General features: G+C 52.9%; 1 protein-coding gene across 18 annotated transcripts in view; it reads left to right on the forward strand.

Annotated features, from left to right (window-relative positions):
• Positions 1-13,613, forward strand: part of OTOF (otoferlin) — a 127,682-nt gene that overhangs the window by 98,573 nt on the left and 15,496 nt on the right. For 9 of the 18 annotated variants that reach the window (XM_080388275.1, XM_080388290.1, XM_080388289.1 and 6 more), the window contains 11 exons: positions 853-990; positions 1,404-1,470; positions 3,925-4,079; positions 4,749-4,883; positions 5,791-5,928; positions 7,331-7,458; positions 8,032-8,202; positions 8,771-8,931; positions 9,620-9,762; positions 10,467-10,555; positions 12,361-12,459. In XM_080388275.1, coding sequence (XP_080244401.1) covers positions 853-990; positions 1,404-1,470; positions 3,925-4,079; positions 4,749-4,883; positions 5,791-5,928; positions 7,331-7,458; positions 8,032-8,202; positions 8,771-8,931; positions 9,620-9,762; positions 10,467-10,555; positions 12,361-12,459 — 1,424 coding nt within the window. The remainder of the gene's footprint in view (positions 1-852; positions 991-1,403; positions 1,471-3,924; positions 4,080-4,748; positions 4,884-5,790; positions 5,929-7,330; positions 7,459-8,031; positions 8,203-8,770; positions 8,932-9,619; positions 9,763-10,466; positions 10,556-12,360; positions 12,460-13,613) is intronic. The other 9 variants (XM_080388285.1, XM_080388288.1, XM_080388291.1 and 6 more) reach the window with 3 other exon arrangements.

Genomic DNA, 13,613 nt, shown 5'->3' on the forward strand with positions numbered 1-13,613 from the left:
TTGCAAATAACTTTATTGTACCAAGAAGAAGACCCAGGGTACTTCACTGGGAAGAGGGAGGACTGTTACCATGTACAATCCAGGTGCTGTAGCCTGGGAAATGCATGGATGAAAGGGATGATGGAAAGGAGAAGATGTCTCAGGACTCTGATGCTGCATCTCTCTAGAGCCTTGGGTGTTCGGCTCTGGGGCCCCCAAATAAGAAGAACATGGACCTGCTGGAGTGGGGCCAGAGGAGGCCAGGGAGATGCTCAGGGGCTGGAGCAGCTCTGCTGTGGGGACAGGCTGGGAGAGCTGGGGTGGCTCAGCCTGGAGAAGAGAAGGCTGCAGGGAGACCTTAGAGCACCTGCCAGTGCCTAAAGGGGCCGGCAAGAAAGCTGGGGAGGGGCTTTGGGCAAGGGCAGGTGGCGATGGCACACGGAGGAATGGCTTTACATGAGAGAGGGGAGATGGAGATGAGAGATGAGGAAGAAATTCTTCCCTGTGAGGGCGGCGAGGCGCTGGCCCAGGCTGCCCAGAGCAGCTGTGGGTGCCCCATCCCTGGCAGGGCTCAAGGCCAGGCTGGACGGGGCTGGGGGCAGCCTGGGCTGGGGGGAGGGGTCCCTGCCCGTGACAGGGGGTGTGGGAGCTGCATGGTCTTTAAGGTCCCTTCCAACCTAACCCGTTCTGTGATCTTGCTTTGCTGCTCTGTGCCTCAATGTCTGGCTGTAAAAGGGGGACAGTGCTAATGAGGCCACCCACTCTGGAGGGTTCTGCTTTCTTGGACGGTTCACCCACCACCTTTGTGCTTGAAGAGACATTTCACTTTCATCTGCTCTCTCTTCTTCTCTGTCTTTGCTTCCTTTGTCCCAGCAGTCTGAGGAAGAGAAGGAGAAAAAGAAAAAGAAGAAGAAAGGAGGAGAAGATGAGGGACTAGAAGAGGAGGAGGTGGACGAGAGTATGCTGGACTGGTGGTCCAAGTATTTTGCTTCAATTGAGACGATGAAGGAGGTGGGTGCAGAGCAGAGGAGGGATGATGTAATAGGGAAAAGGAAAATGTTTCCTGCCTGTGAGGTCTCATCTATTTCCAGCTACTTCCAAAGGCTTGGGGCTGTGCTGCTTTCTGTGCTAACCTTGCCTGACTGTTGGCAAAAGTTTTTTTCTTTACCTGGAAGAACCAAGCAGGATTCCTCTTCCTTGAGTACACTCCAGGTGGACTTTGTGGCTGGTTTGTACTGGGATACAGGTATTTAACAGCATCAGTGCTGTAGGCTGCGCTGAGCAGCTTTGATTTCTCCAGCACTGCCAGAACCTCGCTCGCAGCTGAGATGGGAAGAGAGAGCTGTCACCCTGAGTTAGGCATTTCCAGTGAGCAGAGACCTCAGCACAACACCCCCCTCCTCTTCCCTTTGTTTCTCCCCCAGCAACTCCGGCAGCAGGAAGCAGCTGCAGCAGAAGCGGAGGAGAAGGAGGAAGTGGACATTGCAGAGGGTAAGCAGGATGCGAACGGGAGGGGGAGCATGGCAGAGAAAGGTGGGACCAGGACAATTTTCAGTGCTTGGGCATCCCTGTCAGAGCCTGCTGCTGCTGTCCTGCCAAACCGGGTGCTCGCAGCATGTTGTATATCCCCATGCAGAAAAAATTTCTGTGAATGCAGGCCTGGTGTGGGCTGCACTGGGTTAACACACTAATGCCAGCTGACCTCAAACCAGAGCATGGTATTCTGGCAGCCTCTGACCCATCTCTGCTGGCAGGAAGACCACATGCAAGTAATGCAGACTACTGACCAGGATCTGTGTTATTGTCAGAGGACATCATGGTTGGGTTTTAGGTAGTCCTGTGAGGAGCAGGGAGTTGGACTCGATGATCCTGATGTGTCCCTTCCAACTTGAGATGTTCTATGATTCTATGACATTCTTGTGCAACCACAAGTCAGTATGTCATTAAAAGTCCTGTCGCTTTGGCTGTGCAGGACTGTGTGCTTGAAGTCCATTGAGCACACAAGTAACAGAAACTTGTAGATCACCTTCATAGGGTTTTCCATCCTCATTTTGCAAGAGACTTTAAATTATTATTTTTTTAATTTTGCTCCAGTTTTACAAAGGAGGATTGAACCAGATAAAAGGTCTGGGATTTATCTAATCTGACTGCTTTTACCTGCATGTAGAGGTCTCCTGGCCTGCTGTTCTACCACAGGCGCTGAAGAAAAATAGGCATTTTTAGGGCAAGTTCTCTGACCTACTTTCAACACTGTTACAATGAGATGAATTGTGCCCTAAATGCATTTTTCTCTGACAGAAGTCAGGGGTCTGTAGCTCAGATGGGGTGTTGCAGATATCTAAAGTTGGGCAAGATGGATTTTGTACCACAAGTGATGTGGGCCAAGAATACCGGTGAGTTGGGACATGTTGGTCAAGGGTGACTTTGTCCATATGTGGCCTAGAGGCTCCTTGCCAGTCCCACCAGCGGGGCTTAGACAGGTTTCCCTGAGGACTTTCACCTCTGTTCTCCGTATGTTCCATGTCCCCATGACAGCACATTGCTGTCATGCCTGGGCAATGCAAAATCCATCAGCTGAGAAAAATACAGAACTTGGTTTCTTTTGGAAGACTAGTCTTCGTATGATGAGAAAGATGAGTCCAGATCTTTCTAAGCTTGGAGACAGCTCTAAGTAGCTTCTCCCTAACCTTGCTGTCATGACAGGGCTGCTGAGAGTGTCTTTTGTCCCCCCACAATGTTTTCTTTCTGTCTTCTCAGAAGGATCCATTTCCCCTTGACACTCCTATTCCTTCGTCCTTTTCCTCTTCCGCAATAAGTCTTCATCACCTGTCTGTCCCCATCTGCATTGCCCAGCAGTTATGAAAGCTGACAGAGGCAGTGAGGGAGGGGAATTGTAGAGGGGTGGGAGAAGTTTTCTTTGAACATCCCACCATGATGAGGGACTGGAGCATCTCCCTGGTGAGGAAAGGCTGCGGGAGCTGGGGCTGTTCAGCCTGGGCAGGAGAAGGCTGAGAGGGTACCTGAGCGATGCACACAGGTACCTTAAGGGCCAGTGTCAGGGGGCTGGGGCTGGGCTCTTGTCACCGGTGCCCAGCGACAGGACAAGGGGCAACGGGCACAAACTGCAGCACAGGGAGCTCCGTGGGGAGAGCAGGAAAAACTTCTTTCCCTTGAGGGTGCCGGAGCACGGGGACAGGCTGCCCAGAGAGGCTGTGCAGTCTCCTTCTCTGGGGACGTCCAGAGCCCGCCTGGATGTGATCCTGTGCAGCTGCTGTAGGAGAGCCTGCTTGAGCAGGGGGTGGGCTGGGTGGTCCCAGGGGTCCCTGCCCAGCCCAACCACTCTGTGATGCTGTGGTCCTGTGCCTTTCCAGGCAGCCTGTTCCCAATGTAGTTGAAGTCCATGCCTGGCAGTTGCTCTGAACAGAGACCCAAACAACCTGTCGTTGCAGCTGGTCATGAGCAACACCTCTTTCAGTGCAGCGGCTTGTACTCTGGTGCTGAGCATCACGAACTGTCCCTTCTGCAATACCTCGGCTGGGGTTTTTTTCTGCAGGCTGCATACAGCAGGAAAAGCCTCCAGTGGATGGAAGAAAAGGAGATGCTGTAGGCAGGATCAGGTTTTCTGACTGCTGTTGAAGCTACCCAGAGCCTACCACTCTGTCAATGTTTTGTAGTCCTCCAAATGCCTCCTGCTCAGGTCAGCTCTGGAAGTTCCCTGTGCAGAGACCTCTGGGCCCCTGAAGATGCTGTGACCTGGGCAGCACTGGGCAGAGTCAAGAAAAGACAGGAGAGGGCTGGGATGCAAGTTGCAGACAGTAGCAGCTGCCAGCTTTCATGCTCCTCCTGTTTGAAGGACCTTGATCAAGTTCCCCCTCCCTGTTCCCTCCACCCCTCCTCACCCTCATTTCCATCTCCTCCCTCCCCACTGCTTCCCCTTGGATTCAGAAATCAAACTTGATGACTCTCCCATGAAAGGCTTCAAGGGTCAAGTGAAGAACAAGGAGAAGTCCAAGACACCCAAAGATGATAAGAAAAAGAAGCAACCGTCAGCCCCTGAGCTTCCCGAGAAGAAGAAGAAGCAGAAAATTGATGAACTGAAGGTACGTGTGTCAGCAGGGGAGGAGAAGGCACTGCCTGATCAGTGGCAAGCTGGAAGTCTGGCAGGATGGCAGTGCCAGCCACCTGGAGATCAGAGGAGGATGGCTCAGCCCTGCATGAGGCACCTTGCCTATCTGAGGGTTAGCTAAACCCTAGGTGAGATGTGTCTTGGGACTGCTAGCTTCTCTCCATAGACTGAAGGAGTCAGAGGTAACAAGTTGTATGGAAAAGGGGGTGCCCTGGGATAGAATCATCCTTGTAGCAGCTTGGATGTGCCCTGGCTGGAGGGAGGAGTTTTCCAGCCTGGCTATGGCTGGCCCAGCCAGGACTCAGAGTGGGGATGGGCTCTGGCTCAATCTGCTGGCCCGTGGTGTTTATTAGGATTAAAGGCTGTGATTCTGGGATTCAGAAGGAGTTTGAACCTGGGTCTTGCACAGAGGGCAGACAGCTGCCTCATTCAGCTGAGCTTCCCTCTTGTACGTTACCCATTCAGGGAGGTGCTTGTGGCATCAAGGTCCAAACTAATGACCCTGGAGGTCCTTTCCCTTCCTTAGAGAACTGGGCACTGGGAGCCCATGTTCCCTCTGAGTTAACTCAGGTAGTCACCACATCTTTTCATCACCTTTCCCACCCCCATCTAATTCTTGTCCTTTAACTTTCTGCCATCTCAGGTCTTCAACAAAGAGCTGGAAGCAGAGTTTGATAACTTTGAGGACTGGCTGCACACCTTCAACCTGCTCCGTGGGAAGATTGGGGACAACGATGACAATGCAACAGAAGAGGAGCGGATAGTGGGAAGGTTCAAAGTGAGTTTGGTTGTTGAGCTTGGGAAGCCCTTGCCAGCAGGTTTCTCTCCTTGCTAATGCTGGTTTAGCAGGAAGAGGCTGGATGCCATAGAAGCCATTTTGCATTGACCCAGCTGCAGCCCCTTGCAGGGAGGGAAAGCCTCCAAGGATAGCCCCGGAGATCAGGTATCTTTAAAGAGCACATCCACAGCGGTGGTGATCTGCAGGCAAACAGACCCTTGATGATTCTTACAGAAGGCCAAGGGAAAAGCAATTTCTCTTTCTTGCCCACTGTGGAGATAAGTTGTGCCCTGGGTTATGTCTGTAAACCATTTTTCACCAACACTGGTCACCTAGGGCTGACAGTCACATTGCACCATTGCCAGTCCCCAGGCAATGCAGGAGCACATCTATCAGTTGTAAGATTCTTGAACAAGAACTTTTTTGAGGGTGTGATCCTGGCCAGATGAAGCCTGTTGATGCCAGTTTTGCCCTTTGTTTGCTTAGCAGAGGAGATGAGCAGACAGTTCCACCCTTAGCTAGGATCAGGTGCTTTGAGAGCACAGAAACCAAGCAGCATTTCATTTGGTAGTTCACAGACTTCCCAGACCATTCTTTGTCAACCCTTGTATTCCCATTGTTTTTGTCCTCCTGCCAGTTTTACTCTTGGAAATCCCTGTCCATGAGCACCTTGCTAGGCCGATTCCTCTGCAGGCCTCCTTCCCTTTGTCCAATTTCTCTGCTCATGGCTGCAATCCCTGAAGAGGTGCTTGTGTGGTGGAGGAATTTTCCAGATCTGACCTGTCTGCTCCAGCACGTGGCTAGGAACAAGAATATTGGCTGAGTCCTCAGGAAGGTGGTTTGGGATGGGTCTGCTTACCCTGAGCCCCTGGGCAGCCAGACTCATTGGGCTGTGAACTCGCACTAGGGCTCCATATGTGTCTACAAAGTGCCGCTCCCTGATGATATCACCAAGGAGGCAGGATATGACCCCAACTTCGGCATGTTCCAGGGGATCCCCAGCAATGACCCCATCAACGTCCTGGTCCGAGTCTATGTTGTGCGGGTGAGTATAACTGTGTGGTGTAGTAAGGCGTGATCCTGCGCTCCCGCCCATGGCACATGCCCAGCAGCTGGTCCCAAAGCTGCAGGGATTTGGGGAGCTGGTCCCAGAGCTGTAGGAACGTTGGGGAGCTGGTCCCAGAGCTGTAGGAACGTTGGGGAGCTGGTCCCAGAGCTGTAGGGACGTTGAGGAGGTGGTCCCAGAGCTGTAGGGATGTTGGGGTTTAGTTCTCAGTGCATCAGGGCCAAGGATGCAGCATGAGGACTGGAGCAGCTCGTTGATGGGACTTAAACAGTGTCTCCATAGCTTTGTGCTCCAAGCATTGGGAGCAAGAGAGATCCAAGCTACTGCTAGATCCAGAGACTTCTCTTCTGGTATGCAGGATGGATTGGTGTGTCTGTCCTAGTGCTTAAGTGAATAATTTTGATCAGCCCAGACTGGGGGGTGCTGTTTCCTTACATAGCCACCACACCTCAGTGATGCTTCACCGTGGAGCAGAATGGGAGCTGGCAGGATCTAAGAGATCTAGTTAAAGGGCATGGCACCTCCTTGAACATGCACTGCATGATTATTGATCAGATCTAGCTAATGCACTTTTCTTTGTATATGGAGCGTGCTCTGGAAAAAGTCTTTTCCTGACCCCTAAACTGGTCATCCTCGTGTCCCCAAGCATGTGAGCAAGGTGCTGTAGCTGGGGACTTGAGAGAGATCTCAGGCCTGCTAGAAGCACGTGGGCTGCCCTTTGTCACCACCTTGTCCCAGTGTTTTACAAATGCAACCTCCTTTTAGCTACATTTCCCGCTAGCATGGTTCTCCATCTAGTGCTGCATCCCATTGCCCAATGGGGTAGCGAGTCTCCCATCCATCACCAACAGACTGAGGCTGCAATAGTAGACACCAGCCTGGTCAGCACCACCAACAACCAGGACTGGTTGGATGTGTCCTAGCATAGGCATCTGCCCATGTGTGCCATGATGGAGGTTGGGACTGGAGAGTTTGGGGATAATCACCCCCTTTACAGGCAGAAGCCAGCAGCCCTTGGCTTGGATGTAGTGAGTGGAAGAGGGGAAGGGGACAGTCAACATCTTGGTCAGGTTGTTGCTCTGGGTATTTCTTTAGAGGAGCTCGTTTCTTTCCATAGATGAAAGAAATGACAAAGGAGACTGGTTATGTCTCTCTGAGGAGACACAGCCAGCCCCAGCCCCTCCCCAAACCGGGACAGGGGTTAACACAAGGCAGGATTTACCCCCGGTTTAAATGAAGACACTGTTTAGGGGGACCAAAGTGCTTTGCCACATGCCTGAGGCCAGGCAAGGCCAGATGCTCTCGGGGATGGAGAAGGGGGCCACCTCTGAATTCTGCACTACCGTGCATGGCACTGATCTATCACATCTCTTCTGCACAGGCCACAGACCTTCACCCAGCTGACATCAATGGGAAAGCTGACCCCTATATTGCCATCAAGCTGGGGAAGACGGACATCAAAGACAAGGAGAACTACATCTCCAAGCAGCTGAATCCTGTCTTTGGAAAGTGAGTTGCCCCAGCCCTGTTACCTGTCTGCACCTGGAGGTGATGAGCTAAGCCTGAGCCAAGCTTGCCAGCCTTGGACCTGCTGTCCCACAGCTGCTGCTTGGGCTCAAAAGATGGGACTCATCACACAGAACTTTCCTTGCAAGCAGTGTAGGCATCTTCATTTCAGCTGCCTGTCCTTTGCCAGCTGTATGGCCAATGTAGTAAAGGCTATTTAAGAGATGTTCTTATCTGATCAAGGTTAAGTATTTACCTCAGGAACCATTAGGCCTAAACTCAAGCGGGAGTGTGGCTTGGTCTCCAGTGACACATAAACTTAGTTTCAGGGCTATTGAGACATCCAGGTCAAGCAATTGCCCTGTGCCACCTCCTGTCTAGGGCTGCTGGATCTGAAACAGCCCGTGCAAAGACTGAGTTAAAGCCCCTACCTCAAATGTCCTGCATCAGTAGGTTCAAATTAAACACTGTCCTAAGACTGGAACAGACCCACCTCACCCATGTGTCTGTCTTGAGTAGCCACCAAAACCTTCAACAGCTTTTCTCTTTCCCCTCACCTGCTTTCCCCTGGCTTAGATCCTTTGACATTGAGGCCACCTTCCCCATGGAGTCCATGCTGACAGTGGCAGTGTACGACTGGGACTTGGTGGGGACTGACGACCTCATTGGGGAGACCAAGATTGATCTGGAGAACCGCTACTACAGCAAGCACCGAGCTACCTGTGGGATGTCACAGACTTACTCCATGTATGAGCAAAGCCTTCTCTGCCCAACCTTCTGCCTGGACCCATGCCTGTCTCATCTTCCACACCCAGCCTATATCTCCTGTAGGAACCTCCCTCCTTTATTGCCTGCTAATGGAGGAGTCTGTGCTCTACCCTCTCTCTTAAGACAGGTTTTGTGACCCACAGGGCAGAGCAGCAGTGGAGTGGGTTGTAAGGAGCCCAGGGCAGGGAGGAAGGGAAGGAGGGGCTCTGGTGGGACTCGGTTGAGGTGTAAGGCCTGAGCTGAAATAGCAGCAGGGCCAAGGCAGCAATGCTGAGCATCTGGAGTCAAGTGGGGTGTGCTGGGAATTTCAGGTTTGAGTCAGCACAGAGTAGAGGGGCTGGGGTGGAATGGTGTTAGCAAAGTATAGAGTCGAAGCACCGAGGGACCTAGTCTGCTCTAAGTTTCACATTTGCTGCCTCAGATCCTTTCCCTGTGAATCCTGGGTCCTCTGTGGCAGCAACATTTGTTTTGCTGGCACAGGGGAACAAAATAGCTTTTTCCTCTAAATCTTGCTACTACTTCACTGACCCTGCCCTCCTATTCACAGATATGGTTATAACACCTGGCGTGACCCCATGAAGCCCTCCCAAATCCTGTCCAAGCTGTGCAAAGATGGCAAGGTGGATGGGCCACACTTTGGGCCAGGAGGAAGAGTGAAAGTTGCCAACAGGGTCTTCACCGGCCCCACAGAGATTGAGGATGAAAATGGTATCTGCCCCATGGGATGAAGGCTGTGGAGGGGAGCAAGGGCCTGGGGTACCCCTTATCATCCAGGATTGGAGATGGATGTAGTGGCCCCATTACCCCAAAGCAGCACTGCACTTTTCATCCACCACCTTAAATGGACCTTCAAGTGTGTGACCAGTTAGAGTCTTATAGACCACCTAGGCCAGCAGGTTGCTCTCAGAATCACTCATGGGCATCCGTGGCATAGCACCACCAAAGCTACCTTTGAAAACTTTCTCCTGGCAGTGTATGCCCAAAGAGCAATGAAGACAGCCCACCCTGGCCTTTCCAGGAAGGGTTACTCCATGTAACTGCATCCCCAAATAACAGTTGTGTCCCAGCGCACTTGCATATGCACAGGAGAGGTGAAGACAGGTGCAGAAGGTGCAGGAGGAGTGCAGAAGAGGAGGAGAACATGGTCAATGGATATGGAGCTTGTTCAGCCTGGCAAAACATAGACTGGCAGGGGATTTGGGCCTTCTGTAAATGACTAGGGTTAGAGAGGGGAGAAAGAGAGGAGTTAGGAAGTGTTGGCTGGAGGAAAAATTGTACACAGCTAGCTAGCAGGCAGTTCTGCACCCTTGGAGCAGGGTTAAAGGAACAGGGTTGTTTGCTGTTCCTGGTGTCTCTGCCTGGTTCTCCAAGCTCAGCCCTCCCTTTGCCCACACAGGTCAGAAGAAGCAGACAGATGAACACCTGGCCCTGACTGTTCTGCGCCACTGGGAAGACATCCCATGGGCAGGCTGCAAGCTGGTCCCGGAGCACGTGGAGACGCGTCCGCTGCTGAACCCTGACAAGCCAGGCATCGAGCAGGTCCTCAAAGTCCCAGAGCAGAAGTGGAGGCAGCCCATGCTGCAGAGCAGAGATGTCAGCTGGGCAGACCACCCATAACCCACCTTGTTGTGGGCAGTGGAGGCAGGGGAAGCATTTGGACATCAACAGCCCTTAACAGTCACCTGTTGACACTAGCAGATCTTCAATGCCACTCATGCTCCAGCCTGCATCCATTTTGGTCTCACATTGCACCATGAGAGGTTTAGATTGGATATCAGGAAAAATTTCTTCACTGAAAGGGTTGTCCAGCACTGCCACAGGCCACCCAGGGACCTGGTGGAATTACCACCCCTGGAAGCTTTTAAGATGTGTAGAAGTGGCACTCAAGGGCATGGGTTAGTGGTGGGCTTGGCAGTGCTGGATTAATGGTTGGACTTGATGATCTTAAAGGTCTTTTCCAACTTAAATGATTCTATGATTCATTTCATATCCCCAAGTCCCTTGGTCCCCTGACCCCATGCCCATGCATCTTGGCATCATGCCATGCCATGGGACACTTCTGTAGGGAGGGAAGGAAGTTCCTGCAAGGAAAAGGACAGGCATGGGGGAACCTTGCCCTGCTCCGCATCTGGCATAGCCAGACTGGTGTTGAAGGGCAAGAGATGCTGGAGTTGGGGCTACTGCTGGGTGATGAGGGGCAAGGAGGGGCAAGGGGAGCTGACTGCACCTCTCCAACCTTGCAGGGTCGCCTGGAGATGTGGGTGGATATGTTCCCCATGGACATGCCAGCGCCCAGCCCTGCCACTGATATTTCTCCCAGGAAACCAAAGAAGTAAGGAACCTCCTAGCCAGCCAACCCCAGGGAAAACTCAGGGCTGGGAATGAAGCCCTGCTTCTCCCCTCTCCTGCTGATGCTCCATGGCCCGGCCCAGCCCTCTGCCTGGGTACCTTGCCCATGCTGGCATTTGATCCCGAGACTGGAGGCATCGAGATATGTCTGCCCCCTCCAGCGCCACTCCTGAAGGGTGTTATCCTGTCTGTTCCATTCCCTGCAGCTCCCCATCTTTCTCATCTGTACAGACTAGGAAATTAAATGGTTACCCAGTCCCCAGCCAGGGCAGACCTGTGCACCCAGTCCTGACCCCCTCCTGGGAAAGGGCAGGGTTAGCCCAGGGCAAGGGTTGGCCCAGGGCAAAGGTATCCCCAGGCCCTTTCCAGGAGGTGATGGCTGGAGCCTGGGACAGAAGAGGTCACTGAGACAGAGCTGGTCAATCCAAGCAGTTCAGAGCAGCCAACAGACATTGTGATACAGAGTTCTTTCCTCCCCACCCTGCCCTCTTCCAACTCATTTAGAGAGAAAAAAGAAGTTTCTTCCCTCGACATCCCTCCTAGTCCTGCCTTACTGTGCTACTCTGTGCCTTTGGGCCTGTTTTCCCACCTCCAGAGCTGGGATTCAGGGATGGCACTGAGCATCCTGGCAGGAGTCTCTTGCATATCCATGCCCAGCAGACAATGCCTTGGATGGAGAGAATGTACCTTGACCCCAGTGGGCTGCAGCTGGGGTCTGAGCAGCTGGACAGGCAGCTGCAGGAAAGCTGAGGCCAAGGGCAAGTTCCAGACAGCAGTGTGGACTGGAAAGGCAGAGGCTGTCTAAAGTGCAACCCAGGAGAGCTGTGCTCATCAATGACCCATGGGCTGGAGCTGAGATGTTCCTCTTGATGGGCTGACAAGAGAGTTTGCAGGTAGATAGCCTGTTTCAAGCAAGATTGTGCCTGGTTATTGTCCTAGGGGTTTAATCCATCTCCCCTGTCTTTGCTGGGAGCACCTGACACCAGCAGGCAGTGCTAGGTGCTGGAGAGGCAGTGCATGGGACAAGTGCCAACCCATGGGTGCAGACAGGAGGGGGCTGGAAGAGATGGCAGTAGTCCCACAGCTTGACTCAGCCAGGGCAATGCCAGAAGGAGATAGCAGAGGAGGTGGGTTAAGGAAGCTGTAAATCCCGTTCCTCTCACCTGTTGGACTCCCTGGTACTTTCAGCAATGTGTTGTGCTTGTGGCCACATGGCTGCATTGCCTTTCCACCATCCTCCAGCCTTTCCATGTTGCAGCTACACCCTGCAAGGAATCTGGCTTCTGCTTTTCCTCCACCACCAGAATTCCCAACCAAACCCAATGTGACTGAGAAAACCCAAGCTGCTTCACACAAAAGACAGTGCTGGGCACCTCTCAGAGCCCCTGAACCTGCTGGAGACCTAAGGGGGACTGTGACGCCCGTTTCTAAGGGGCGACAGCCCTGCTGAGTAAGGTGGTGTAACCAGGCAGAGAGCTGGACTCTGTTTTGCAGACCCTGTTTTTAGGCACAGACCTACCTAAGAACAAGCCTAGGGTGTCCCCTTGAGCCTTTGGTGTGGACCTTGCAGAGGTTCAGAGTGGAGGTAGATAAAGCTCTCTGCGCTGCTCCACTCACCCTGCCTAGGCTGATCTGAGCCCCTGTGCGGATCCCCCTCCTGTTCTTGTCCTGATCCCTCAGATAAGATTCTCAGTGCCTGCCCCTGGTTTCTGGCAGCATCACCCCATTCCCTCCTGCTCCTTCCCCTGCCTCTGCACCTCACCTCCTTGTCTCCCTTTCTCCTGCCAGATATGAGCTTAGAGTGATAGTGTGGAACACAGATGAGGTCATCCTGGAGGACGATGACTACTTCACTGGCGAGAAATCTAGTGACATTTTTGTCAGGGGGTAGGTACAGCGTGGCATGCCAGCATCATTTCCTCTGCTTCTCCCTGGGGTGGGTGAGAGCACTTGCTGGGGTCCCTGGGCTGGTTTTGGCATGGGGATGTGGGGGTACAACATGAACTGTGGTGCAAGGTCAGATAGCACCAATGCTGCCGTTGTCTTCTGTGCTGTGTTTCTTGCCTCTCCCTCTCTCTTGGCTGCACGACCCGCTGCTGTGCCTGGCCTGGCTGCCCAGCTTTGAGCTGCAGGTTGTTATCTGGAGCACTGATGAGGTGATTTTGGAAGGTGATGTTTCCTGGCAGGAGAGGTGTCTGACATCTGTGTCAGGGGGTAATGGCCAAGGCCTCGCTGCTTGGTCCTGTCTGCCCCGCTTCCCCTTGTTGAGCTTGTCTTGATCTCCCCACTTGGCATTTCAGCCCTGCAACCTCCAGTTCCAGCATCTGGAGCTGAATGGGAGATTAATTTCCATCTCCACTTCCCTCTCACCCAGCAGTAAGGGAAAGCCCCTTCCAAAACGGGCCTGTACAGAGATGTAGGGATGCACATCCCAGTTCTTTACAGGACCTCACACCAATGCAGCGGTGCTTCAGGCTGCTGGCTGGCTATGCCCTACCAGTCTGTTAAACTGCTCAGTGCTTCCTCTGCAGCCTTACCAGCTCACACCAGGGTTCCTCTACTTGCACCTCATGCTGATCTGAAAAAAAATGGGTTTGTTTTGGCATCTTGGGTCCTGTCAGCCCAGTGGCTTTTCTGCAACAGCCCTGAATCCAAGATGCTCCAGCCCCTCCCCGTCTGTGTGGTGGGGGATTGCTTGACCTTTGTGTTTTGTGAAGTAGAGCAGGGCATTGGCACGCTCAGAGTCTGAGCAAACAACCCTGCACTGGGTGCCTGAGCATGGGGTCGTGTCTGTGCTGGCTGCAGCCCCTCGGAACAGATGTGCAAAAAAGACCCTGAGAGCACCCTGGGGAATGGAGATACCTAGGCTCATCAGAGAAAGGCTCCAGGGGGCACCCAGAATCTAAATCAAAGCTGTGTTTTCCCAGGGCCAAGACTTGCAGGTATGGAACATCTTCTGTGTCCCCTTTTCTCTGGGAAACCTGCTCACTGGAGCCAGAAAATTGGGGGTACAAGCATATCTGATGGCAAGGTCGGTGTGG

Source organism: Falco punctatus (genome assembly GCF_963210335.1).
Source record: "Falco punctatus genome assembly, chromosome: 5".
Lineage (NCBI taxonomy): Eukaryota > Metazoa > Chordata > Aves > Falconiformes > Falconidae > Falco > Falco punctatus.